The 25713-nt window shown below is 47.9% G+C and overlaps 1 protein-coding gene across 2 annotated transcripts; it reads right to left on the bottom strand.

The window, feature by feature from the left end:
* Positions 1–3352: 3352 nt before the first annotated feature.
* UBAC1 (UBA domain containing 1) lies at positions 3353–24880 on the bottom strand. Of its 2 annotated transcripts, none has more exons than XM_027741309.2 (10): positions 24531–24880; positions 19451–19571; positions 17513–17586; positions 16262–16369; positions 15558–15660; positions 14794–14902; positions 13235–13466; positions 11998–12084; positions 11127–11265; positions 3353–8819 (listed from the first exon to the last, which is right to left on the bottom strand). In XM_027741309.2, the coding sequence occupies exons 1-10, from the start codon at positions 24666–24668 to the stop codon at positions 8704–8706; spliced, it is 1227 nt and encodes a 408-aa protein (XP_027597110.1). In that variant the 5' UTR covers positions 24669–24880; the 3' UTR covers positions 3353–8703. The 2 variants fall into 2 exon arrangements, with proteins under 2 accessions (XP_027597110.1, XP_027597109.1); XM_027741308.2 differs by having other exon boundaries at positions 15558–15675; positions 24531–24868.
* Between the last annotated feature and the right edge of the window lie 833 nt (positions 24881–25713).

Here is a 25713-nt window from a genome sequence, read left to right as displayed (position 1 = left end):
GGAAGGTTCACCGGAGGCCAGAGCGCAGATTTCGGGGAGGATTGTGCATTTTTTCTTTTTTTGGTGAGTGTTCCTATGTGGGAGCAAGGGAGGAAGGCACTGTCTGTGAGGGAACAGGGAGTAGGGGGGGCCAGGCAGAGAGCACCCCGTGATTCATCACAGGCAGCCTGGCAACCAGCTCCTGTGCAGGGAAAACACAGATGGAGCAGGGATGCTGCAGCACCGATCCAACAGTGTGGAAATAGCTGCCTGGGGTCCTTTTAAGGATGATTTTAAAGGCTCTGAACTACTTCCCTTTTCTTGCACGCTCACAGAGGAGCTGTGTGGGGTGTGGAGGTCCAGCAGCCCACAGTGCCTGGATCACCCCAGCTGGGACCACGCAAGCACATGGGAATAGAGTGAAAAATCTAATTCCATGTGCCAAGAAATCCAGAGAGATGTCCCAACACCCTCTCTGGCCCTCACAACAGGAAGGGGTTGAGGTGGGTGCATGGCTGGAGGCAGCAGGGGCAGCTCAGCCCCAGGGCTCTGCTATTCCGAGGGTCGTCCTGCACAGCAGCTCCAGGAGGAGCTCAATAAATAATTCAACCCAACTCCAGGTGTGTGGGAGCTGCTGCGGGTCTGGGACTCCCAGGCATGAATTCCCTGTGGAGCAGCCCTTCCTCAGAGGACAAACAGAGGTTCCCTGCAACACAAATGTGGTTTCTGCCCGAGCTACGGCTCATAAAAGCCAAGAAACCACATCATGCATAAGCGCTCCCAGTCTGCCATGAATAATTCTGTCTCAGGGTGCACCAGCAGCCACACACACCTGCACAGCCCCAGAGGCTCAGCCAGCCCTCAACAGGGAGCAGGAGTGAAGCCTCCACAGCCACTGCTCCCACTGTGCACCCCGAGCCCTGGCCTAGAACCAGCTCCCAGCTCCACACAGTCACTTCCCAGAGTGGGAGAGCTCGTTATGCAACTGCTGATGGCATCGGTAAGGAAACCTGTTTGAGCTGCAGCTCTTCCCTGTGACAGAGCAGGGAAGCAGCACTGCTGCATCCCAGGGTACAGGATGGGTGCAGGACCCCAGAGTGCAGGGTTTGCATCCCACCTGCAGCCCAGCACCCGGGTGTGCTGCTGGAGCCCAGCACCCAGAGCCATCAGTGACCCCCCCGGGAGCCCCGGGCACTGCAGCTCTCAGCTCAGGCCTTGTATTCAGGCACCAGGCATCTGATTTACAGCCCTGGCACTGAGCTGGTCACCTCTCCAGGTTTATTTTGGTCCAGCGTGGCCTGGTCCAGCACATCTCGAGTTACTGATGTCCCTCCCCCAGCTCCACCAGTGCCTGGATTCCTGGTGACACTGGATACACAGGGCCAGGCTCAGGTCACGCTCACTGGCACTCGTGCCAAGCTCACACATGAACACCACAGCCCTGCCCACTCTCCAGCCATTTTCCACAAACAAACCACTGGAGCAACATCCAGTTCACAAGTGCAAGTCCCACATTTGAAGTGAAAGCTTTTGAATATCAAGACAAAAGAATTTCTCCATTAATTCTGCCCCAAACCCAATTACCCTCTAGCAAATCATCCCCAGCGGCTTCCAGAGCTGCTGCTTCCTTTGGCCAATTCCTCTCAGAACAAAATCTATTTAAAAAGAAAGGCATGATCAAGCACAGAGGGAACAATGGGATTGTCACCGAGGGGACGGCAGCCTGGCCTGAGCGTGCTGGGAACTCCCAAGGGCAGCATCTGCTGCTTCCTTCTGTTCCACAGAATCACAATGGTTTGGGTTGGGAGGGACTTTAAAGCTCATCTCATTCCACCCCCTGCCACGGGCAGGGACACCTTCCACCAGACCAGGTTGCTCCCATGAACACTTCCAGGGATGTGGCAGCCACAGTTTCCCTGGGCAACCGTTGGAACCCTGCCCAGGCAGAGGGTTGGAGGAGCTGATGGGTAATTGTTCAATATTCTGCTCCTCTTTATGGAGCAGTGGGACTGTGACCATTGATTCACGGGAAAGGAGCGAGCACAGGGAAGGAGAAAGTCTGACTTCTTTGGCAAACTGCCCCTGGAGGGGCTGGGAATGGCTCTTGCCCCACCGCTGGCATTGTCAGGGATGTCTCACCTGCCAACACCAAGTTGATTTTCACAGCCAAGTGCAACCTGGACTCACCTTCCCCGCCCTTCATGGCAGGATTTCGGCCTCGCTGGAGGTGGTTCCTGGGCTGGAGCAGCCGCAGCCTCGCTCCTTATCCCTGCTGGAGAACCCCAGTGACACCTCCCTGTGCTGAAACCACCCTGAGAGCTGACAAACCCCACGCCAATTACAGCCCATCCTGTCACTCACACAGCAGCACTTTTTAATTTTTAAGGTGTGGGTTTCTGCCCAGACCTGCTGTACCAGTTTAGGTTCAGAAGTACCATTATCTAATGATACACCCCGAGCTGCTTTAAGGGTTTTTTTTGTTTTAATTTTAAATTAGTGGAGAGCCGGACCTTTGAATTGCCCTGCTGCTGATCTGTGCATCACAGGGAATCTCAGTTAGGGCCACCTGACACCACAAGTACCTGCATTTAACACATTTACCAGCCTGCCCTGAGCAAGCAGGGTTTGGATGTCTCATACTCTAATCCCCCACCTCTCACGGGATGACTCTGAACTCCTCAGCAGTTGATGCAACCTGTGCTACATAAACAGGCTGCTGGGGGGTTCCTTGCCCTAAACACTGGGGGAAAATGCTGATTAATAAAAAACCAACCCCCAAAAAACCCCCAAATGTACTCTAGAGATCCTGTCTCCTTCAGAGAAATAATCTCACACACTTACACTCGTCATCAGTTGCCTCCAAGGCAGCTGCAGACAAAGGCCAAGGCTCGGAGGTTCTTCCCAGCTCAATCCCAGATCTCCAGCAGCCCAAAGGCAATTTTGGTTACATCACATCACGTGCAAGCTGCTGCATCCCACCAGCTGCTCCTTGCTGGAGCTGTTTTCCTTAATGAGGGTTCCCTTGTTGGGAAAGAAAGGGCTTCAATTTGTCAGTCAACAACTGTCAAGATAAATCCCTCTTCAATGGCATCAGAACATCCCAGGGGATCACCAGATCTTGGTTCACAAAGCCCTTGCAATGAATCTCCCCAAATGCAACTTTTCCTGAAAAACAGAGAAATAAATTCCAGGTGCAAAACCAGCTCCTGAACCAGGATTTCCTGCACAAATTCTGTGGAAGTTTCCTGACCAGCTCTCCAAATATCCCACTTTTTGAGAAACAGTCCCAGCAACCTGCAGGTACAAGGAACACAGAACGACGACGTGGAGCCACAAACCTTTGCTGCTCCTGCAAATGATGGTTCAGAACACCTTGTAATAAATCAAAAAACTTTATTTTTATGATATATTATAAATGTACAACACACATAACATCAGTGTCTCGGTGTGTATGTGTGAGCAGGTTTAAGCCTCAGGATTCATTCCAGCCCCAGCCGTGGGTCTGACACCTCCACACGCAATAATTCCAGCCTGAACAGGTCTGGCTCTGCCAACACCTCCCTAATTTCCAGGAATACCTTTCAGCAGACAACAGCAACTGCTTAAAAGGATCACAAATTAGCAGCATTCCTTGCCTTTTTTGCCTGGAGGGTTTCTGGAGGGAGCAAATCCTGCTGGTTTTCCCACTCGGGGAGAGGTCAGCGAGCCACGGGAGCGTGGCCAGAATGAATCCTGAATTCCACAGGCTCAGGGACATCCGCCCTAGTTAAGCTTCAGAAAAGTAATGTTACACCTTAGGAAGAGCTGAGCATGCCACACACTGCTGGCAGTGCCAGATCAAAGTTATCCTACGTGGTACCTAATTATTGGATACACAGGTGACATGAAAAGAAACGTGAAGTCAGTACCTTGCGATATCATTTTCCTGGTGCTGCCTCGTGGGAAGTGCTGGGTAGCAAATCACATTCGTGTACAGTTCATTAAGCCATGATAAAAATATGCAAATTAAAAATCTCTCCAGGCCTCTGTTACCTGCTGCAACAAAGACACTTGGGCTTGTGGGGGCTTCGCTTAAAACGTGATCCAATTTCCTCCCTCTCCCCAGAGCACGATATAAAACTATACCCAAATTCAGTAAGAATTTAATGCATTTATATTTATTGAAGTTCACATGCTGCAAACAGGATCTGCATTGAAGATCTTCAAATCTAGGGCAAGAGGTCCTGAAAAAAAACCCCTTTTGCTACACCCAGATGTCGGGATGGAGGTGAGAACCACCACCATGAGAGCACATTCACGTGGACATAATTTCCTCTGCAGGGAGGTGGGGGTTGCACCCACTGCCCTACACCAGCCAGCACAAATCCCTCCGAGGAGTAACTGTCCCAGAGAGGAGGATACAGGAGCATCCCAAACCTCAAAGCTCAGGGACTTACGGTCGGATGGAAATACCAGCTGGAAGCGCCGCTATTCTGCGAGTTAATAAAAATGTTATTTATTATTAAAAGTAGAAAAACAGGGCGGTTACTTTGGATGAAACACTCATTATCCTGTGCACAAGACTTTGGGAAAATTGCCCCTGGAGCAGAGATCACAGGTAACCTCTGTGTCCCTTCCACAGGCAAGATTTGCTGACAGTGTCACTGTACATTCGTTTGGTGCAATGCTGATTTCAACAACTTCCAAAATATATTAAAAGATCCTCAGCCCATGAATCACAATGCCTAAAAAAATTAATTATAACAGTCCTAACTAAAAATAAAAGGATTTCAATAACCACTAAAGTGTTGCTTGGATATGAAGATCAATCTCCAAAAGACAAGTTTGGTTCCAGGAGAGTGAGGAAAGAAACGGGGGGGGGTCAAGGTTTGGGTCACATCTGTGACAGAGGCTGAGAGGAGCCAAGAAAAGCCACGAGCTGGAGGTCTTGGAGCTTGTGCAGGAGGGAACCTCACACCTTCCCAGAGGAGGAATGCACTGCTGGCTGCTTTAGGAACCATGCAAGGCAATTTTCCAGCTGCATGGAGAACAGAAACGTCCTCGAAATGGAGCAAAGAGCAGCGAGCCGGGAAGCAGCCGGGTTACCCTGTGTGACCATGGCCAGGGAGTGATGCAGCAATCCTAAAGGAAGACTCATGCCACTGCTCACAGGGAGAGAAGGAATGGCAGATTCTTTGGACTGGACCAGGGACTAGGGTTTAGCAGGAGTTACACAAGCTCGGGCTCACAGGTCAGGACAATCAAGGTCCAAGCTGAAGTAGCCACTGGCCTTTTTTCCAAATACATCCCTTTAAATGCATCCCCCCTAAAAAGAGTATAAATACGAAGCCCTGAGAACAAACTTCCATATAGTACATTTCTATTAAAAATATCAGTGTTCTGATGACAAAATTATAAGTTAGATATAGTTCAATAAATAGCTGGTTGGCTTGCAAGAGTCCTGTCACAGCAAAAGGTACAAGATTGTCTCTGTCAGTGGGGAAATACTGCAAGAAACACAATTAGTCACCTACCACCCCATCTCCTCCCTGCTCCAGCTCACAGGCCTCCAAATATTCCCTAGACCATGTCATGAGAAACTTAACTGTGACATGTCCCTGCTGGTTAGAACTTGAACACCAGATATGCAAGGACAGGACCTGAGCCTGTAAACCCTCACTGTGAGTTCCTCACAAAACCACCTGGTTTATTCAACAAGACTATCCCCTGGGTTTAGGGATCTCTCACAGACCAGGGAACAGGACAGCTGATCACCAGGCAAAGCTCTTGTCACACACATTCCTTGTGCCTGGGGATCACACAGTCCCGCTCAGGAATGGTGATATTCTACTTTTTTTTGCAGGTTTTGTAAAAACTGGGCCAATCAAAGCCTTTACAAGCACCATGGGCTCAAGTTTGTGAAGCAGCAGCAATCCCACCCCCTGGAGTGATGGGGACACACAGCTCCTGGACTAATTCACACCCCCAACCCACAGATGTCTTGAGCAATTCCTCACGTGTTCCTTCAGCCTCAAGGATAGTTTTGGGTTGTTTTAAACCAACTCCTGTGCCTTGCTGCAAACACCACCCCCCCTAAATTCTGCTCTCTCTCAGCTTCTGGCCACTGCAAACTCAAGTTCCCACAAGCCAAGCAGGGCCCTGTTAAAGCCACCCCAAACAAGAACACACTCTCCAACACCTCAGCTGTGCAAGTGTGGAGCTCTGGAACAACCAAACCCAGAAATAACCATGGATTCTCAAGCCTCCAAGCATTCCAAAGGTGCAGCATTCCTTTATCCCTACAGTCTGTAACTGCTGCTGCTGAACCTGGGCAATCTCACCTTCTATTACATAAGAATAATTTGTTTTACTGAAGCTTTTTGCCCACACTTTATAACCAGTTCAGTGGCACTGAGGGGTCCTGGCTGACCAAGGAAGACAGCTCAGATCCCTTTTATCTCCCTGGAAGCTCCACAGTCCAACCATGTGCTGCTGAAATCAAAACCAGCATTTCCCAAGCCTTTACATTCCTCAAGACAGTTCCTTAAGTCTGAATCTCTCCTTGCCCACTCAAAAGCCAAACACACACCCCCCCAAACTACAGGGTAGTTTTTCCCAACTTTCCCTTCTAAAAACACCCATTACAAGGAATATTAACCAGAATCCTGATTGGTAGAGAAGGATGTGTGGCTCTAACATTAAGAGCTTCAAGTAAAACAGTCTTCTGGTATTATTACAAGAAAAAAGCTTCAGGGATAAGCAAAAAATGGACAAAAATAATAAAAATCTCTCATAACACCACAACATTCAGTCACAACTACTCGTGAGTAGCTGTGCTGAGCTCACTGGGGTGCAGGATCTGGTTCCTGGCTTGAGTTACAGGAGAAGGTTATAATTTAATGTCACGTTGTCAGTCTATTCTTAGCAAGAGCCCACAAAAATGGTTTTACTGTCCAATTTGAACAGAAGAAGCATCTCTATAAAGCTTGGAATTTCTAAGTGCAGAAGTAAATATTTCAGCAGTCATCAACTGCAAAGCTTCAGAAGGAGTTACAAATTGCAACAAAAAACCAAATAATAAACCCTGGGATAGTAAGTCAAGATAAAATCTCAGGCTGTTTTGATTTCCCCACCCTTCTTATTAATGATGAGAAATTGGCAACTTCAGTGCCTCGACCGCAGAACAGCACAGAGCACATGCCAAGCTCAGGCCAAAACTTGTTGTAGGGTTTCAGGTTGCATCTTGTTGAGTTTTTGTTTAAAAAAAAACCAAAAAACAAAAAACAAACCAAACCCCAACTGCACAGAAAAACCCTCCCACACTTCCAGAGGTGACTTTGCTCAGGATTGACAGGACACCTCTGGGCTGGTTAAGCACAGGGTCTCCTCCTGGTTACTCTGCAGTTTGGAGAGGCAGGACTTGCCCATCCTGCCTTTCCTAAGGGGCTGTGAAGCACAGGACATGGCAGGGATGATGGCAGATACCATCTTTGTTTCATTAAGTTGGAAATAAACCCCATTTTTTTAGCAGACTGTTAAAAAGTGACACCTGCAGAGCCCAGTTGTAAAATCCCAGTCCTGGATATTCACAGTTCTGCTCTTAAAAGCTCAGAATTCCTCTCTCAAACCTCAAGTCAGTCTCCTGGCAAAACAGGAAAGGCCCAGCCTGACATTCTTGGTATGGCCATGGTAAAAATAAGCATAAAGAAACCCCACTTCTAACTCAAAGATAACAATTTCAAGCGTGCTTTAAATGCCTTAAACAAGATAAAAACCTACGTGGTTCTGCTGCTTTACAGATCAACAACCCCCCCCATGCAAATCAGCTGCTTCTTTGTAAACAGAATAAAAACCCCACAGAAGTCCCTTTCCAAAACTGTGCACATAAAAATGGATAAAAAAAAAAACCACTATGTGAACATATCCCTCCTTGCAACGGGATATGGAAGAGGGATATGAGCTCAGGAACTGCAGCCACGTGGGAATTCAAGTCTTGGTGTGGTGAATTCTGTGGCGAGAGAGAAGCTGCACCTTTGTGGTACCTGACAGAGAACCTCCTGCAAGTACAACCCCTGTGGGACTGCAACAACACTAATGCAGCAAATAAATAGGAAAAAGTAATGCTATTTATTTAGAATTCCATCTCTGAATGATTCTGTTTTAAATTAAACAAGTTTGGACAGAAATGTGCTTGCTCTCCCAACATTTTGGGCTTTTTAAAAAAAAAACATTTCCTAAAATCGATTTTTTTTTTTTTTTAAAAAGCAGTTTTGCAATTTGATCAAGCCATAAATTAATACTGTATGGAGATGATTAATATCCTATGCCAGTGGTCAGTGACCTTTTGTAAACACTAGCCAGGTCCTAGCAAAGCTGGCTAGAAAACTACTGTCACAGGCCTTTTTAACAAGCAGGATCGTGTTTCTTTCCAACAATCAGATTCTGAAGTGTTTTTGCACAAAACCTTTTCCTATTTGTGTTTTTTTTTGTTTTGTTTTGTTTTTCTGATATACTTTATTTTAAACCTAATACCTGAAAACAAAAACAAGCCTTCAAACCTCTTCCACTAACACTAAAATCCACAAGGCAACTCACTCCAGTTGGCCGTAACTACAAAAGCTCTCGTGGGAGAGACCCACCTCAGGATCTCCCCCCTCACCTCCCTTCCCCTTCCAGCTGCCCCCTCCCCAAAATTCCCTGGAGTGAGGGGCAGGAGGAAGTGGCACAGTGCACTGGGACCCCCCTCTACGTGCGATTCAGCGTCTGGAAGATCCGGGAGATCTGTAACATCACGGGCCCGGTCTCGGGGTCGTTCATCCACTGGGTGCTGTTCAAGGGGTTTTCAAGCATATCCTCAAAGGCTGCCAAGAGATGGGAATTGCAACAGTTAGTCCTGGCAAAGCTTCAGTGTTTGGGATGTTTCAGGACAGTTAGAAATGGCTACAGCTCAAAGGCAGTGGGCAAGCACGACCCAGAAATGGTGGGAATGCACCTTGTGCCACCTGTGCTCCAAAGACTCCACAGTCTGGGATGATGCTCCAGGTTGTGCTTTCCTCATTTCTCAGCATTAAATTCACTGCAGACAGCGATTAAATGCTCAGCCTGGATTACAGTCCATCCCACAAAACCTCAAGGCCGTGGGGTTGAAGAGCTAAAGCCTTAACAAATGTCCCCAGGCATTTGTCTGCAGGAACATGCCATGCAATCCATCCATTTGTGAAGGCCCATCTGCTGCCAGCACTCCTATAGAACACTCTCCTGCAGCTCCACTCCTCTGATCAAACATTTTTCCACATCCCAGCCTGGATTTCTTGCACCAGTATCCCTTTTTTTCCCTGGTACTTAACTGAGACAGTTCATGGAAAGCACCATCACCTGTTCCCTGTGCTGCCCTGAGGCTCCTCTGGAGAGGAAACTAAGCCAGCAAAAGCAGAAATGCCAAAGGCTACACAGAGCCAGCACAAGTGTAGCCCCTTAAGCCCCCAAATCTCAGAGTTCCAGCTTTTCCAGAGGCCCTGGAGCCACAAGGGAAGCAGCATCTTATTCCTCCTTCCTGATGTCTGGAGAGCAGAGGATGTCAAGGAGGCAGTCAGACACAGGAGGGGAAAGGCTGGGTGTGCACAAAAAGGTCATCTTTATTTTTTTAAGAGCATTTTTTCTTTCTGTCTTTACAATGAGCTTTGTTGGCTGCTTGCTTTGTTTGCTAGTTTATTATTTTCCAGCTTTCACCCTAGTCCTCATGTTGAAGGAATCAGGCAGCCACTGCAAGAGCCAAGCTGCAAATCTGGCAGGAAAACGGGCCAGGCAATGATTTCTAAGCCTTGTGACAGACACTGAGCTGAACTCCTGGACATTTGGAGCCAGTCATTACAGAACAGGACAAAAAAAGCAGCTGCACAGTCCCCAAAATGTCAGTGTTGAGTCTGGCACCAAGGTCAGTGTTAGTTTTCCCTGGAGTGTCAGTGCACAGAACTCAACTGCCATTAGTGGGAGCTGGAAGTGCCCAGCACCTCTGAAAGGCTCATCATTAATACCTTGCTCAAGGTCATGCAGCACTGCCTCCAGAAAAGCCCAAAATAAAACACACATCTCACCTTTCACCACTTGAACTATATTCTTTTACACAGACTCAAAAGCTTAAAACCAAAGATTTATCAATACTCTGTAAGAAACCCATTAAATGTAAAAGCTCATTATTAAAATCTGTGACATAAGCAATTTGCAGATGTATCACTAGGAATATATTCTCTGATGTTCATCCAAGCTCCTATAATGGCATTTCATTTTCTATTTATATTCTGAGCTGCAGTGTGGAACCCTGGTTGGAAATGAAGAGACCATTTGTTCAGAAATCAGGAGTGGGAAGGTTCTGCTCTTGAATTATTTAAAGGCTTGCAAACTCTCCTAATTACACTTAAAGCAGTATTTTCAAGAGCCCTCTTGATTGAGCTGTGCACACAGCCTTTATTTAAAGGCATTGCCTCAAATAAATTTTGAAGATAAAGACTAAATGGAAAACTTTAAATATACATCACAGAGCCAGTCATTGTTCTGTGTTGTCAGAGGGAGCAATTCCTCCCAGCTTGGAGGCTCTGCTGGGTACATGTTGTGCTCACAGCCTTTCTGACCATGAACACACAGACTTTACCCCAGAGCTCAAACCCAAACGAGGGGAAGTGTGTTTTCACATCTTATCTCAATTTTGACAGGCAAAGCCTTAGCTCAGCCTTCTTGTTTGGATACTTTTCCACAAGTTATCTTCTGTCTCAGTGATCAGGCCTCGCTCACAGGGAGCTGCACAGCAGGACCCAGCCTTGTTTTTTCTGGGAAATAATCAGAGTTCGAGACAGACATTCCTGATTTTTCCCCTCGTGGCCAAAGGGAGCACACAAAAGGTCTCCTAAATCCACAAAAGCATTGCAGCCAGCAGCTATTAAAGTTCTGAGTTCAGCAAGTGTAGTCCTGGGGAATTAGGATCATTTCTGGGACAGCCCCAAGGTCTGGGTTTAGCTGAGCTGCAGGATGAAGCAAACAAACACCAGGGCTGGAAGGGAGGAAAGGGGTCCAGAGCTGCCCCAATCCCCCAAAGGGGGCTGTCATCATCCAGGCTCCACTTCCATTGGCTGGTAAACACATGGATGTGCAGCAGGAACCCAGGCAGGACTTACCTAGTAGAGTTTTAGGGTTGGTGAGCCCTAACTGTACCACTGGGTTTTCTAAGATGGCTTGGAAGAGAGGGCTGTTGGTGTCAATGCCCTTATCTAAGTCCTCTGGAGAAGGTTTTCTGTCTCCCAGCAGCCACTCACACTGAAAGAAATCACCAGGCACAAGAGATTTCATTAGAACCCAAGTGTCTCAACATAAAAGTTTTGATAATGTGGCATTTTAAAAATACTTTTTCCTCCCACAGTTAAAGCCTGAGCTGTGCATTTCTTTTCACACCATTTACTATTCACTTGCACCACCCAGCCCAGTATCCTCTCTCCAACAGTAGCCAGCACTGGATCCTTAGGAGGAGAAGATTCCTTGGTTGTCAGCTGTGCCCACATAATTTTCCTTAACACATCACCCACTAGCAGAGGCACTAATGAATCTTTGAAAACCTTAACATTTTTTGATTCCAGAAACTGTGGAAGCATTGCTGCTGAACGGTCATTTACACAACTGCATGGCTTGAATCTCTGCTGGATCACTTACTCCTGTCCTTTAATCAGTTATTAATTACAGGGAACACCTTTTCCTTTCTCAGGAGAGCACAATCTCTTTTGCACACTGTGGTGAGGGAGTTTTGTCTCAAAAGCTTTTAGAAAGCCCACGTGTGCTGTGCTGGACAGATCAGCCCCAACCTCACACACCCCGAGCTCCTCTGAGAAGTTTGAACCCTCTGTATTGTAGTTGTGTATCTAACTTAAAAGAGGCTCCTTGAATCTCCAGGAACAGTTGGTTTTAGGATAGAGCAAAACATCACCCAATTCCATGAGGAAAACAAGCAGCTGAAGAGACTTTTAGAGGAGCAGGGAAGGGGAACGTTGTACTCACGGCTGCGTTTTGCTGGTTGTTGTTTACTCTGAGTGCATCCACCACTTCCTTCTCATCAAATCCCATCTCCATCAGGGCAATGACAGCCTGGAGAAGAATTGCACAGCTTAATAAGTGTAACATTTAAAGCAGAAATGAGAGCAATCATGACCTTTCACCTTCTGTGCGGGAGGTTTTTGTGGGGTAAAACCCCCTCATTGTTTCCATTTGGGGACCACTCAGTGATTTCACCAACAAAGTTCTCAAATACCCTACTTCAAAAGTGTCTTCAGTATGGAAGAAAACTAAATCTTAAGAGTGAAGGTAGTTCTTGTCCCCAAGAACTGAAAGCTGAATGCAAGGCAAAGGGGTAGAAAGGAGAGGCACGGGAAAAACACCTTGTTTAGGAACTCCTCTCCTGCCATAAAACTCTTGTTCACATCTGAATGGTCAAGGTTTATGTGCATTTGTGGTTCTATTCACCCCATTTAATTTCACTCCAGGATTTATTATGTTGTTAGTGAGTGTAATGTATTTAGATAAGAATGTTTCCTTGTTGAGAAATTGTACCCAGGTCATCAAATGCATTTGCAGCTTTTAACCCGAATCTCAAGTGCCAGATGTCAAAGAGCCCCTCCTGGTGAGCTCTCAGTGTGAGAACAACACTTTCTCACTGCAGCCAAACCTGTGTTCTGAAAAAAGGGCAACTTCTGTGTTTGCTGCAAGACTCCAACCTGCTGGTGATACCCTTCCTTGCCCCCTAAATACAGTCACACCTTTCTGTCCTTTTCATAGAATCCCAGAATGGTTTGGGTTGGAAGGGATCTTAGAGAGGTCATTTAGTTCCAACTAAGTGGAAGGGACACCTTCCACTAGTCCAGGTTGCTCAGAGCCCTATCCAGCTTGGCCTTTTCTACAAAGGACCTCCTCCTGTCCTGCCACCCTTCCTTCCTACACAGCAGTCAAAGAGGCAGTGCCAGGGGTCTCACTTCAGTGCTCTCAGTTTTCAGGTGCAGAAGTAACAGTGTCTCTCATTTAGATCCTGCATTCCCGAGGTAACATCCTTCCAACTCAGAACATTCCACGACTGGAAGTATTCCTAAATTTAAACACTCTCTAAAGACCTCCACTGAAATCCTGCCAAGCCAGCACAACACACGTGTACCCAGATGTCCCATTTAAATTATTTGCTAAAGATTTATAAGGATTCCTTGGTGCCTACAGTCCCTTCCATTCCTGATGGACACACAGCACGTACCCGTGGGTCCGGACGAAACTCTCTTTTCCTCCGGATCTTCTTGAATATTTCCGTCAGCTCATCCTTGGCCTCTTCCCCTCCCTCTTCCGAGCTGGGACCCGCAGCTGCCTCAGCAGAGGAGGCAGCAGCTTCAGCTGTGGCTTCTGCAGGAGTCTGACCTGGCAGGGGAGCATCCACTGAAGGGTCATCTGCGTGTTCTATCAGCCACTCCATGGCCTGGGTCACCGACATGCTGGGAAACAAAGGGGAACAGCGGGATGAGGAACTCCCCAGAGGTACAGCAGGGCTCCACACACCTCTGCCGTTGCTCTTATCCCCCTGGGATATTGACTTGCAGGTTAATTAGTACCTGAAAAGTCACAAATAAAGTGCTGGAGCCAATCTCGGAGCACATCAATTCTCTGTGCACTCAGGGCACCACAATCTCCTCTGGAGCCAGGAAAACAGAGGAACCACGTCCAGCTTGGACAGCTGCAACCCAGAGTTTAACAGGCAGTTCTAAGGGAGTCACCCTACTCTCCCCATCATCTGCTTTGTTGCACAGCAGGCAAACACTGACTGTTTGCAACTGTCGACAAAACTGCCAGCAAAGCATGTTCCAAATTCACATGGAAACACATCTCAGATGGCAAAAACTCTGGTGCTTGAGGAGATCTCCCTCAGACCATCCAGCGACCAAGGAATGCCATTAACAAGAGAAAAAAGGGTGAAAAACATTATATATGAACGATGTGCCTTGAGCCAGAGCAAAATTCAACAGGGACAACTGCAGTTGGAAATGCCCCACTTGGAAATCCCTCCACTGTGACTTCAGGAGAGACCTGTGGGCCCTCAGTGACACAGTCACTTGCTGGGCAGTGCAACTGCTCGAGCTCAGGATCCTCAGAGCTCCCAAACACATCTTTTTCCCAATGGATATGAAGGAAAAAGCAAGGGCAGGTGAACATGTAACAGGAATTATTACACGTTCATGGAAGGGCAAACCTTTGCCTGTTTGGCTTTTCAGTTATAACCTGAAAGCTGGAGGACAGCAGGGAGAAACTCTTCCTGAGACATTGGAAAAGAGCAACTGGAATGTGTTGTGGACTCTCTCTCATTAAAATTTTTCAAGAATGGCCTAACAAACCCCTCTCAGGAACAAGGCAGTACAGCTCATTGTTCTTAGGGCATGAGAAGTACTACATTCCCTCCTATTTTCCTGCAGTTGCTCTCTGGACTTCACAATATCCTTGGAATGTTTCTAAAGACCAGCACAAAGCATATTTCTACAGCTGAAAGACCAACATGGATGGACCAAGGTGGCTTTTTCCTCTGTGAAATCTGACTTCTAAAGCAGAAGAAAATGTGATTTAATACCTGGAAACAGCCTTGTTGACCCACAGACCTTCCAGGGCAATCCAGCCCTGCTTCCCCTTCCCTGTGCCACCTGCACTCTGCCTGAGGCAGCACTGTTCCCTGAGTTAATGCTTTTCCCAACCTAAATTTAGGTGACCCACATAAGGAAACTTCAGGAAAAATGCAGATTTTTTTTTCCCAAGCATATGCAGTGATTTACTTACTGATTTAACCGGAGGGCCTTGACAGCTCTGCTCTCTGGGAAGCCCATCTCTGTGAGCTGTCTCAGAGCTATTTCATCCACTCTGTCCTCCTCATCCTCATCCAGCATGGCTACACACACACAAACAGAACAATGTTCAAATTGACTGCAAGCTCAAATAAACCCCTGTGTCAATGCAATGGCATGTGTGAAGTTCAAGCCCCATTCTCTCTTCCATCTCCTCTTTTGTTCCTGCCCCCAGTTTGCCACCTCATCGTTTAATTTGCTGCTCTCAGCTCAGTCTGGCTCAGAGAGATTCTTCCAGGACAAAGACTTTGTCCAGATGTGTTCAAGATCTCAAACAAAAGGCAGTTAACTCACACATGACCAGGGGACTTCCACATAATTAAATATGTGAGATTCACTGAAGATCCATTAATTGTTTCTCTAGAAATTAAGTTGGATCTTGTTGTAGCAGCTCTCAAGGATGAGCATTTCCCACCAGCTGAATCAAGAGTCACAGTTTCTCCTCATTTTACTACCTCTTTGTGCATTTTCAACTATTCTTTACCATCCCTACTGATCATTTGTAAATGGACCTTCTCATCCACCCCAAAGGGACCTTATAAATCCACAAGTTTTGTACAATCTACAAGGTGAAACTTTTGCCACAAAGTCTGTGGCGGCTTTGCTGTCACATCAGGGTCTGAACTTCCCTCTGAGCCCACTCCTGTGCCCTGGAAGCAAACAAATTCCCAGGACTGAACTACAAAGATATGTTCATACCATTTGCCTTCTTAAACAGTTCAACTGCATCTGGGTTCAGTGCTAACAATTTCTGTGCAACTTCTATGAGAGACACCAAGATCTTCCGGAGCTCTGTCTGGAACTGCAAGAAAGGAAACTGTCAAAACATTTAGACAGGATGTGACAAGACATCACTGAATCTTAATGTATCTATTGTTATAGCACAGCAGCAGCCTGGCCCTCTGCTCAGAAAGGTGCTTTAGTAGGGCTTTATTTTCATTGTTTAGTCTCTCAAGAAGACTTTCCTGGGAAGTCCAGAAAGGTCCTTTTATTTCTACCCCATGGGTCAAGGAAGAGAAAAAACCCCACTGCAAACACCTGAACTACTTAAGCCTGAAGAAATAAACCCCTCTAACTTAATGTTTGCTAGATCTTGAATATGTTCTGAGGCTTTTCCATGAATAAAACATTTCAAATCATAAAATACCAATAAAATCCTAAAGTCAAAATACGAAGATTATGAAATCATTCTATGGCTCTATGATCATTCAGAAGCAGTGGGTTTTTTATCACTAAATAGCATAAGCTGTGTCTAAACTTTTAAGTTATTTATTTCAATATACATTGTATACATCTGAATTTTTCTTATACAGAAGGGAGAAAGGTAAAATGTGTCAAAGGAAAGGCTGCACAGGCTGAAAGGCTGTTGGGGTGTCAGAGTGGGAGGTAAATGCAGTACTTACATCCCTCATGCTGTGATGGGCCACGGTGCGGTCGGCGCTGCGGGAGGGCAGGTTGGCAGTGGCTTTGAGAATGGCATCCTTGTCAGGAGCCTTCTGCTCCTGCTTCCTCTGCAGGGAAGGGAACAGGAGCAGGTTTCATAACCCATTATCCACAGACCAGAGAATACAGCAGTTTCAGACTCTCCACCAAGGCATCAAGCAGTGCCCTGTAACTTCAATACCACGGGCAAACAGCACCGGCGTCACTCTGCAGTGACAGAGCTAAACTGGGCCTGTTGGCTGCCCCACTTTCAGTCCTCACAACTATTGCTGTTATCTGAACAGGCAGGGAAATTCCAGCATAAAGAGGGAGATGTATTACAGAAGTCTCAGTGCCCAGGATCATATTCTGCTCCCCAGGGCCTGCTCACAGCTCAGCTCATCAAGAGCTGCACCAGCGCTGGGCACAGGAAACACTTCACTGCTTATCCCTGGGGGAGCTGCACTGCCTGCCAGGATCATGCAGGGAATCTGCAGCACATGCTCCTGATCCAGCACAAAACATAGCAGGGTCCAGACTATAAATATTCCCAAGTCTTATAATTTGTGCTCTTACAGTGACATTCTGCACAGCAGGACCATATTGAGGAGAGAGACGGACACGATCCCTGCAGGAAGGGATGCACAGACACCCCAGAAGAAACAAAGCTGTGCAAGGATGAAGAAGAGACACCCAGGAATTCACCATTTTAAGCACAAGGCACTGCTTGAAGTGTTTATGTGATTTACATGAACTGCAGTAACACTGGTGCACAAACAGCACTCTGGGCATCACCGACCCTCAGGAACAATTACACACCAATAAAATGGAATAAAACAGTAAGGGGTCAACACTTCAGCTCTAGAGACCTGGTTAGAGGGTGGCTGAAGGCAGGAGACAGCAAGTCAATACATTTCTTTGGGTTTTCCACCAAAGCAAGGCACTTGTTGAACTATATTTATAAAGTCATTAGATATTTTTTCAAAGATCAAATCTATGCCACTTCCACAGAGTGCAACTGCATGTCGTATTTTAAGGCAAATGTTCTCAGAATGACAGTTAAAAATGTAAAATCAGCTTTCTCTAAGCTTGGAAGAAATATGAAGTAACTTTCCTAGAATTCAATGGCAGCATTTACCTCTGTAAGCAGAGTACAGCACAGTAACCCTTCCACATCCCATCCATAAAGCAGTTAACCAAAACTGCCAAGCTGAGAAGTATTTCAAACTCACCTTCTCCTCTGCAGACACATCTGCCATCTTGGGGAGTGGAGGTGGTGCACGTTTCTTGATCAAAAGCAACACATCTACAAAGAGAATGACACTGCAGTACATTAGAAAGGATGTGAGGACAGTTCCTGTGAGATATTTCACAAATTGTTCCTGGAGATGAATTTTGTATCAATCCCACTGTAGCATCAGACCTTTTTCACCCTTTAGGACCTGGATGGTTTCACAAGATTCCTTGGTGCACAGAGAATTCAAAACTGGGTCCAGGATTAATTACACTTTGTGTAACTGGTTTCTTCTCCTCACACACCACCCTTAAAGAGAGGGTATTACAGGTTCCAGATGTCTTCTACATAATCAGTACAGCTCATGATAATAAGAAGAGAATCAGCACTCAGTGTTTGCACTGAGAAGGAAGCAGCAGAGACAGCACAGATGGTTTTTGGTCTAAGCTGGGGCCAAGCACTCAGCTCCAAGGACTTGCAGCACCAGGCTGAAGCTCACGCTGGTGTGTGGATGGCAGGAGTGGTTCACAGCCTGCAGCAGGGGAGCACCCCTGGCAGCCCACCGGGGCAAACAAGTCTTCAGCCTCACATCACCTGGCACCAGCTCTCTTTGGGCTTTTAAGACTAATATTCTCCCTTTAAAGGCAACCTTTTAGCAGAGATCATGTGATGCTTTGTAGCACCTCAGTTACTGCCACAGACATTCTGAGGGAGGAGATGCAGCCACTGCTCAGAGCCCAAACCTGGGCAACCCCTGAGTCCTTCAGCCAGGCCTGGCTGACAGGCAGTTTTTAGTCCACTGCACTGGGCAGGTACAAAAGCAAACAAAACATGCTTTCCATGACAAGTTTCTCAGTCTGGCCCAGCACAGAACAGCCAAGAGCAGCAGCTGGTGAGGGCTGTGAACCCTCCTCTGTGCAGCTGGTCAGACGTGACAGGAGCCCTGTACAGGCAGCCCGGGGCACTCAGCTGTCACTGGAATCCCTGTCCCTGCCAGGCAGGAGCAGGGAAGGCAGAGCACACAGGCAGGAGTGGAGAGGCAGTCAGTCACCTGACAGCTTGCTGGGATACACAGCTCGTGCTGCCTGGCTGTGCAAACTGCAACCCAACACTCCACAGGAGCCTGGAAAGAACACCCCCCCCAGCAGGAACAGTCCCTTGCCTTTGCCCAGGATGGCACTTCCCAGCTCCTGTCAGTGACAGGTGACACTGCCTTGGAAGGGAAACCATGGCAGCAGTTCCCAGGAAGAAGCAGGGACTCTACTCCTGCAGAGTTTCTGGTTCACACAATATTTCAGTTCTGCTTCTCTCACTTTCTGACACTGCCCTGGCTCCAAAACAGGCCATTACCTTGAGCTGTCCAGTAAAAGCTGACTCCAGCTCTCTTATTTAGGTCTTTGTTTCACATTTAAATCTCAGGAGCAAATGCACACCCCACAAACTCTACTGTGGTCAGTGAGACCACAGTGCAATGGATTTTGACCTGTTTGCAGAGGACAATGAGGTCTCAACTTCACTCAGACCTCAGCAACCACCCTCCTGCTTCACCTGGACACCCTCAAGAAACCCCACAGTGTGGTTCTTGAAGCCATAGAACTATCCTTGAATAGCTTTGAAGGGTAAATGCTGCCCTGGAGGTTTAAAAAATTACTTTAAAAGGAGATAAAAGAATCAGTTTAACTTATTGACTGAATGACCGCTCTTAACTCCTTTTCAACTCTTAAAAGCAGGAATGAAGAAAAGGAAACTGCTCCAGGTGCTTTCTCTGGGGGGGATAAAAAAGTCTTTTTTCCCCTCTTTGTTTTTTTGCCACCTTAGTTAGCTTCCTATGTCAAAGCAGAGAGTAGATATTAAAAATGCTGCTGCTTGGAACTTGCCAAATGAGACACAACCTGCTGCTTCCAGACTGACAAGATTAAAACCCAGACAACCTTACCTCTGTCTTGAATATTTTCCTCCAAGACTGTTTTTGTGTCTGTCAGCACCTTCTCAGATGTAGCATGGATCAGCTTGTGATGTGTCACAGTTTTGGGATCCTCCAAGCTCCCAGGGACACACTGCAGAAGACAACAAATACTGGAGATCAGAAGACAGAAACAAGGCTCCTGCATGAATCACTGGGCACTCCAGATTCCCCACATACAAACTGTGCATCATTTCCTGGCTTCTTAATAGCTTAAGCCAGAGGCCAGTGCACAGAATGTGTTTTATTAAAGGCCCTGAGGTTTGATTTGTGCCTTTTTGTGAGTGGATTTAGACTTTTTCCCCTACAGAACATCTCTATCACACAAGTCCAAGTGCTTGGTCCTATACTCAGGCCTTGGAGACTGGGAGCAAAGCAAGGATGTTCCAGGGCCCACAGCTTAGTTAATTCTGCAACAGATCACCAAGGTCCCTCTCTCTTAGTGAGCAGCAATTAGTATCACAAACTAAGAATGCAGATCTACAAAGGGCAGCCAGTGTTTTACACAAGGGAAGGTTGTAATGATGCAGGGTGTTCTCATTTGTGGTGTGAAAATAGGAGGAACTCCCTGCTCCATCTAATAATTGTTATTTACACACACTGTCAGAGTAAACAAGGCACTGCCAGCAGTGATTTGGGTTTATCTGACCCTAAACTGGGCAGTTTCTGCACTTGTTTCCAGCTGAATTCAGATTTGGCTGCTGGAGCCCTAACCTGGGTTCCTGCTGGAAGGACTGAACACAAATTATATTCACAGTTCTTCTCCCCAGCCACAAATAATCAGCACACCACAGGTCTTTCTCATATATGAACGTTGTGCCCAGTCCCTTATTGCAATTCTAAATTGTATGTCAATAATTCACCAGGAAATCAAGTTCAAATCCTGAAAAAGGAGTGCACACACAGGCCTGGAGCTGCCTCCTCCTCCCACCAGGGTGGCTCCAGACCCACAGTGAGAGATTTCAGGAACATTATTACATCAGTGCACCTAGAGGCTTCTAAGTTGGTGGAGTGGAAAAAAGAAAGCAAAGTGGTTGCAATTCCAGAAAGGCAAAAATAAAAATAACAACCCACCAACCCCATGAAATTGCTGCTCTGTTCTCACCACAAACCAGGACACTCAACACTGACCTCACCTGTTCTGCTCACTGCAAACAGCTTTTAATGACACTTCTAAATGTTCCTACCAAGCCCCTTTCCCCTTGTTTGCTGAAGAACATGTTCAGCCTTGGTGTGACAGAGCCATTCCCAGAAATCCCACTGAAACCAGCCCTTATTTTGATGGAGAATTTAGTCCTGTCCATCACCACCCTCCTTCAAAGGAACCTTTTTAGTCCATCACCACCTTTTGTGCTGACTGCAGCTGATGGAAAACTCAGCTCCCTGCTCTTTTTCCAAACAAAACACACTTGTTTTCAACAGATCCCAGTTCCTCACCTGAATTTGAGTCCAGTTCTGATCCCTCACTGAGATTGAGGGGGAAAGTCTGAGTCCTGCTTTGTCTAACAGGAGCTTCTTAGGAATTAACTGCTGAACCAAGGCCAAGGAACACATTAACAGCTGGGAGAACCTCCTGTAATGGATCTGATAAGGTCCCCAAAATGCCCAAGAGGACATCAGTGGAACATCTCCTCTCCAAACAAGCTCCTTGTCTCACATCCTGAGAGTCAGAGCCCAAAAGGAAGAACTGGAAAAGGGGAGCTGTGAGGTGTGTTTGGGGTGGGACACACAGACCTAATACCCATTTTCCCCCAGGAGTGTGTGGGGGCAATCAGAATACTATACTGCCAACAGAATAACTAGTCATAAAACTAATAAGGTAAAAGTTTAAGTGAAAAAAACCAAAGTTCTGTGGACAGCAATTCTTATTCCCTGTCCCTCCAACCACTTTATTAACAACTGCAGAGAATAATAAGGCGTATTTGGGCACTCCATATATCAAAGGGGCTGCTGAGTGAAACACTTGGCTTATCTTCACACTTTAACATGCTCTGGAATTAGAAAAGCCAGCAGAACAGGCAGTGCCTCTCCAAGCTCTCACCAGTCCCTTTTAATTGTGGAGTTCACAGCCAGGCAGGTGAGAAACCTTTGTTACAGGTGCCTGAGCAACTGCTGGAATCATAAGCCCTGGTGATGCCAAACACTGTTTGCAAAGCTTGGAATCCTGAGAAACCACAGGGCTTTGTTTGTTTTTAAATAAGGAAAAGCTTTGTTTGTTTGTTTGCTTGCTTTAATAACAGAAACATTTGAAAATAGCACGGACTCTCCCTTAAACTTGGGTGGCTTAAACCATCTGTTTTACAAACACAACTATGGTGTTACAGGTGAGAGAGAAAACTAGTGGGAGGTTTTTTTTTTCCTTTAGCTAACAAAAAAACCCCAACACGTAAAATTTAGGGGAAATAAAGACATTGAGAGTGGCTCTTCGGAGATCAGCAAGCACTGGAATGTTATGGAGGGAAAAGTGGCCCCTTTCCTGGTTCAAACCTGTCACAAATATCTCCCTCTGCTCCCTGAAAGAATGATTCCAAAGACTTCAGGGAACATAATCATCAGCATCTCACAAGAAGTGGCTGCATAAATTATCTCGGGGTGCTGTCAAGAATCAGTGCAACATACCCATGATCAGGAGTCAGGATTTTTGCATGTCTGCTTTCCCCCTCCATACAACTATCCATTATCCATGATGGTTATGCAAATCCACCCCAGGAGCACAAAGAAGCAGAGAGAATGAAATCAAATATCACACCGAGTTATCAATTGTCTTCTGCCCCGACCTGCACGGCAAGGGAAGCATCTATTAATTAAGCTTCCTGATAATTAAAGGCCTCTCAGCTCTGCACATGTGCGGGTCAGCCTCACCCCACCCTGTTTTGGCAGTGTTTGCTCCATTCTGCTTCAACCTCTCAGCTGGAGAGGGACAAAGGGGAGCGTGGGGGGCTCTGAACCCACAGCTCTCAGTGGGGCAGCCCCATCTTCCCTTGGGATTGTGGAATCCCAGAATGGTTTGGGTGGGAAGGACCTCCAAGATCAACCAGTTCCACCCCCTGCCATGGGCAGGGACACCTTCCACTAGCCCAGGTTGCTCCAAGTCCTGTCCAACCTGGCCTTGGACACTTCCAGGGATGGGGCAGCCACAGCTTCTCTGGGCAACCTGTGCCAGGGCCTCCCCACCCTCACAGGGAGGAATTCTTTCCTGATTTCCCATCTAACACCACTCTCTGTCAGTTTGAAGCCATTCCCCCTTGTCCTGGCTCTTGTCCATAGTCTCTCTCCATCTTTCCTGTAGCTCCTTCAGGTCCTGGAAGGTCACAGTTAGGTCACCCCAAAGCTTCTCTTCTCCAGGCTGAACAATCCCAATTTTCCCAGCCTTTCCTCGCAGCAGAGCTGCTCCATCCCTTTGATCACCCTGGTGGCCTCCTCTGTGTCCTTCCCATGCTGGGACCCCAGAGCTGGACCCAGCACTGCAGGTGGGGTCTCACCTCAGCAGAACAGAGGGGCAGAATCCTCCCTCCCCTGCTGACCCTTCTCATCCCTAAATCCAAAAGCACTTGCACAAGGACTATGAGACAGGAAAACCAGGCTGTGCTGGGACCTGTGGTTTCCAGGAATTCCAGCTTAGAGGATACAGCCAGCAGGCCCAAGGCAGAGGCCACCAGGGCTGCTGGGCACCCTTATTTCACCCAGAAAACCAAACCCTTAACCCTTCAAACAGGAGTTAAGCAATGACATATTACAGGGATTTTCTATGGCACGTGTTTTATGTGGGGAAAAATAAAAAAAAAGTCTTTGCAAGACTTTGAAGATGAAAAAAACCCCACACCGTTGAATGTGAATTAGCAAGTTGTGCTCTCAGAGGTGGGAGCTGAGGTTCCTGCTTTTGCCACTCCAAAGTTTCATGTCCCTCAGGAGGAAATGCTGCAGGATTCAGGATCCAGGGCTGCAGCTGCCAGAGCTGTGCTGGCCCCTGAGCCCAGGGCAGTCCTGGCCATGGGTCCCCACCTCACACGCTGCTGTTGTCAATCAGGGCAGTGAAACAGTTGGGGCAGAGCCTCCAACCTCAGTCTGGTGGCTCTGAAACCCCTGGTTTTAACACTGAACACCACAAACATGGGGGTGCCCGAGCACAGGGAGAACCCCTGTTCTCCTGCTCAGCTTCCACAGGCTCTGCCTCTGCTTTTGGCACCTTTTCTCTTCCATACAGTGACAAGTAATTTACCCTTTGGCCCCTTCCACCAAGAGAACAGGAGGGACATTAGAAGAGCTTTTAATCACCCCAAAAAACCACCTCAGTCGCTCCTGTGCCAGCACAGGGGGAGGCTGCACTAAGATTTTTACAAAACGTGTCATTTTTCCACCACAGTTACCACTCTCCCTCTTTGTTCTCACACAGAAACAAGCCAGGCTGTAATTTCTGAGGGGAAATGATCAGAACCAGCTCAGCAGACTCCAACTCGCCCCCCCCAGCTCACACAGGAGCTGATCTCTGACCCCACTGCAGAACACACACCAAACTCTGCAAAAAAAGGCTACTAAGGGATTTCCGCCCAAACCCTCCTTTTCCAACACACAAAACTCTCCCAAACGGGTGTTTTCCTTCCATATGGAACAATCCCATATAACCTGGGGGGAGGCAGACAGAGCTAAACACAACACGAAAACATCTGTTTACTTAAACTTTTTTTCCCCCCCACTTTTTAAAGACACTTACAGGGCATTGGAAAAATCAGTTTTCTTCACACAGGACGCACCCACCCTTCCCTCAGTCCCTGACTTCCAGGCTGTTCCCCTGTCCCTGATTTCCAGCCCTTCCCTTCGCTCCCTGATTTCCAGCCTTTTCCCTCAGTCCCTGATTTCCAACCCCTCCTCCCCAACGCGATTTCCACCCTTTCCTCTCGGTCCCAGACTTCCAGCCTTTCCCTTCGATCTCCACTTTCCAGCCCTTCCTGCAACCCTCAATTTCCATCCCTTTGCCCCGTTCCCCGGTTTCCATCCCCAGCCCGGACCCTCCCCAGGGCTCTCCCCCGGCCCCGCCGTCCCCCCCGCTCCTTACGTGCTTCAGGCACCGCTCCTTGAGCTTCTCCACCGTGGTGTCCTCGGGCACCTCCTCCAGCCACTCCGCGCCCTCCATGGTGCACACATGGACCCTCAGCACCTTCCCCGCGAAGATCTTCTCCTCCTGCACGTACATCTCCCCCGGTGCCGCCGCTCCCGCCGCCGGCGGCGCCTCACCAGGCCCGGGGCAGCGCGGCGCGCTGCCGCCCGCCCATGAAGGAACCCCGGGGCGGTCCGGGGGCGCAGGCGGAGGCGCTGTCCGTGCCCCGGGCGGCCCCGAGCGCGGTGTCCCCGCCGGTGTCACCGCCCGGGCCCCGCCGCCCCTCCGGGGACACGGCGGCGCTCCCGGAAACGGAACTGCGGCGGACGCGGGGCATGCCGGGAGTTGTAGTTCCGCCGCCGCGGACGCCCCCGGAAGGGACGGGGGAGAACCGCAAACAGCTGGGCTCGTAGCTGAGCTTTTCTTCAACGCTTAATAAGCCCTTAACACACCCTTAACAAACCCTTAATAAGCATTTAATAACGTTTGATAACGTTTGATAACGTTTAACGACGTTTAACACCGTCCGTTGCCAGCCCCGCGCCCCCGCGGTGACTGCGCGGCGGCCCCGGTGCATTGTGGGACGGCGCGCGGCGGGATCCCCGCGCTGCCCCCGGTGCATGTCGGGAGTTGTAGTTCCTGGCCCCGAGGGGCTTGGGGGGCCTGGGCAGCGATGGGGGGTCGCGGACACCCCCGGGGGCACCGGGGGGACCGAGGGGACCGGGGCAGCCCAGCGGGAACCTGCGGGCTCGGCCGCGGGCACCGCGCGTTCCCCCCGCCCGCCGTTAGGGGGGGCCCGCGAGCCGCCGGTTCCCCGCCCGCTCCCGTCCCTTCCCGTGGGATTCAATTCCCATTCAATTCCCAGTTTGTTTGTTTATTTATTTATTTTATTATTAAAATTTTTTACGTGCTGTGTTATTCATTATGCCTCGTGCCCGAGCTGCTTGGCTTCAGGTTTTGCCAGAGCCGCAGTTTCCCCGAGTTTATTTAAATTCCCTGTTTATTTAAATTAAAGCAGTAACGAAGCTGCTGGATTTTTATGGATGTGTGAAATGGAGCTGTACTTGTCCTGAAAATATGAGGAATATGTCATAGTTTCCCCTCAGAGAGTGAGCACTGCAATATTCACATTACACAGAGT

This window comes from Pipra filicauda, unplaced genomic scaffold (genome assembly GCF_003945595.2).
Source record: "Pipra filicauda isolate LSUMZ 115617 unplaced genomic scaffold, ASM394559v2 scaffold100_size2392355_pilon, whole genome shotgun sequence".
Classification (NCBI taxonomy): Eukaryota; Metazoa; Chordata; class Aves; order Passeriformes; family Pipridae; genus Pipra; species Pipra filicauda.
This window is presented reverse-complemented; position numbering and strand designations above follow the sequence as displayed.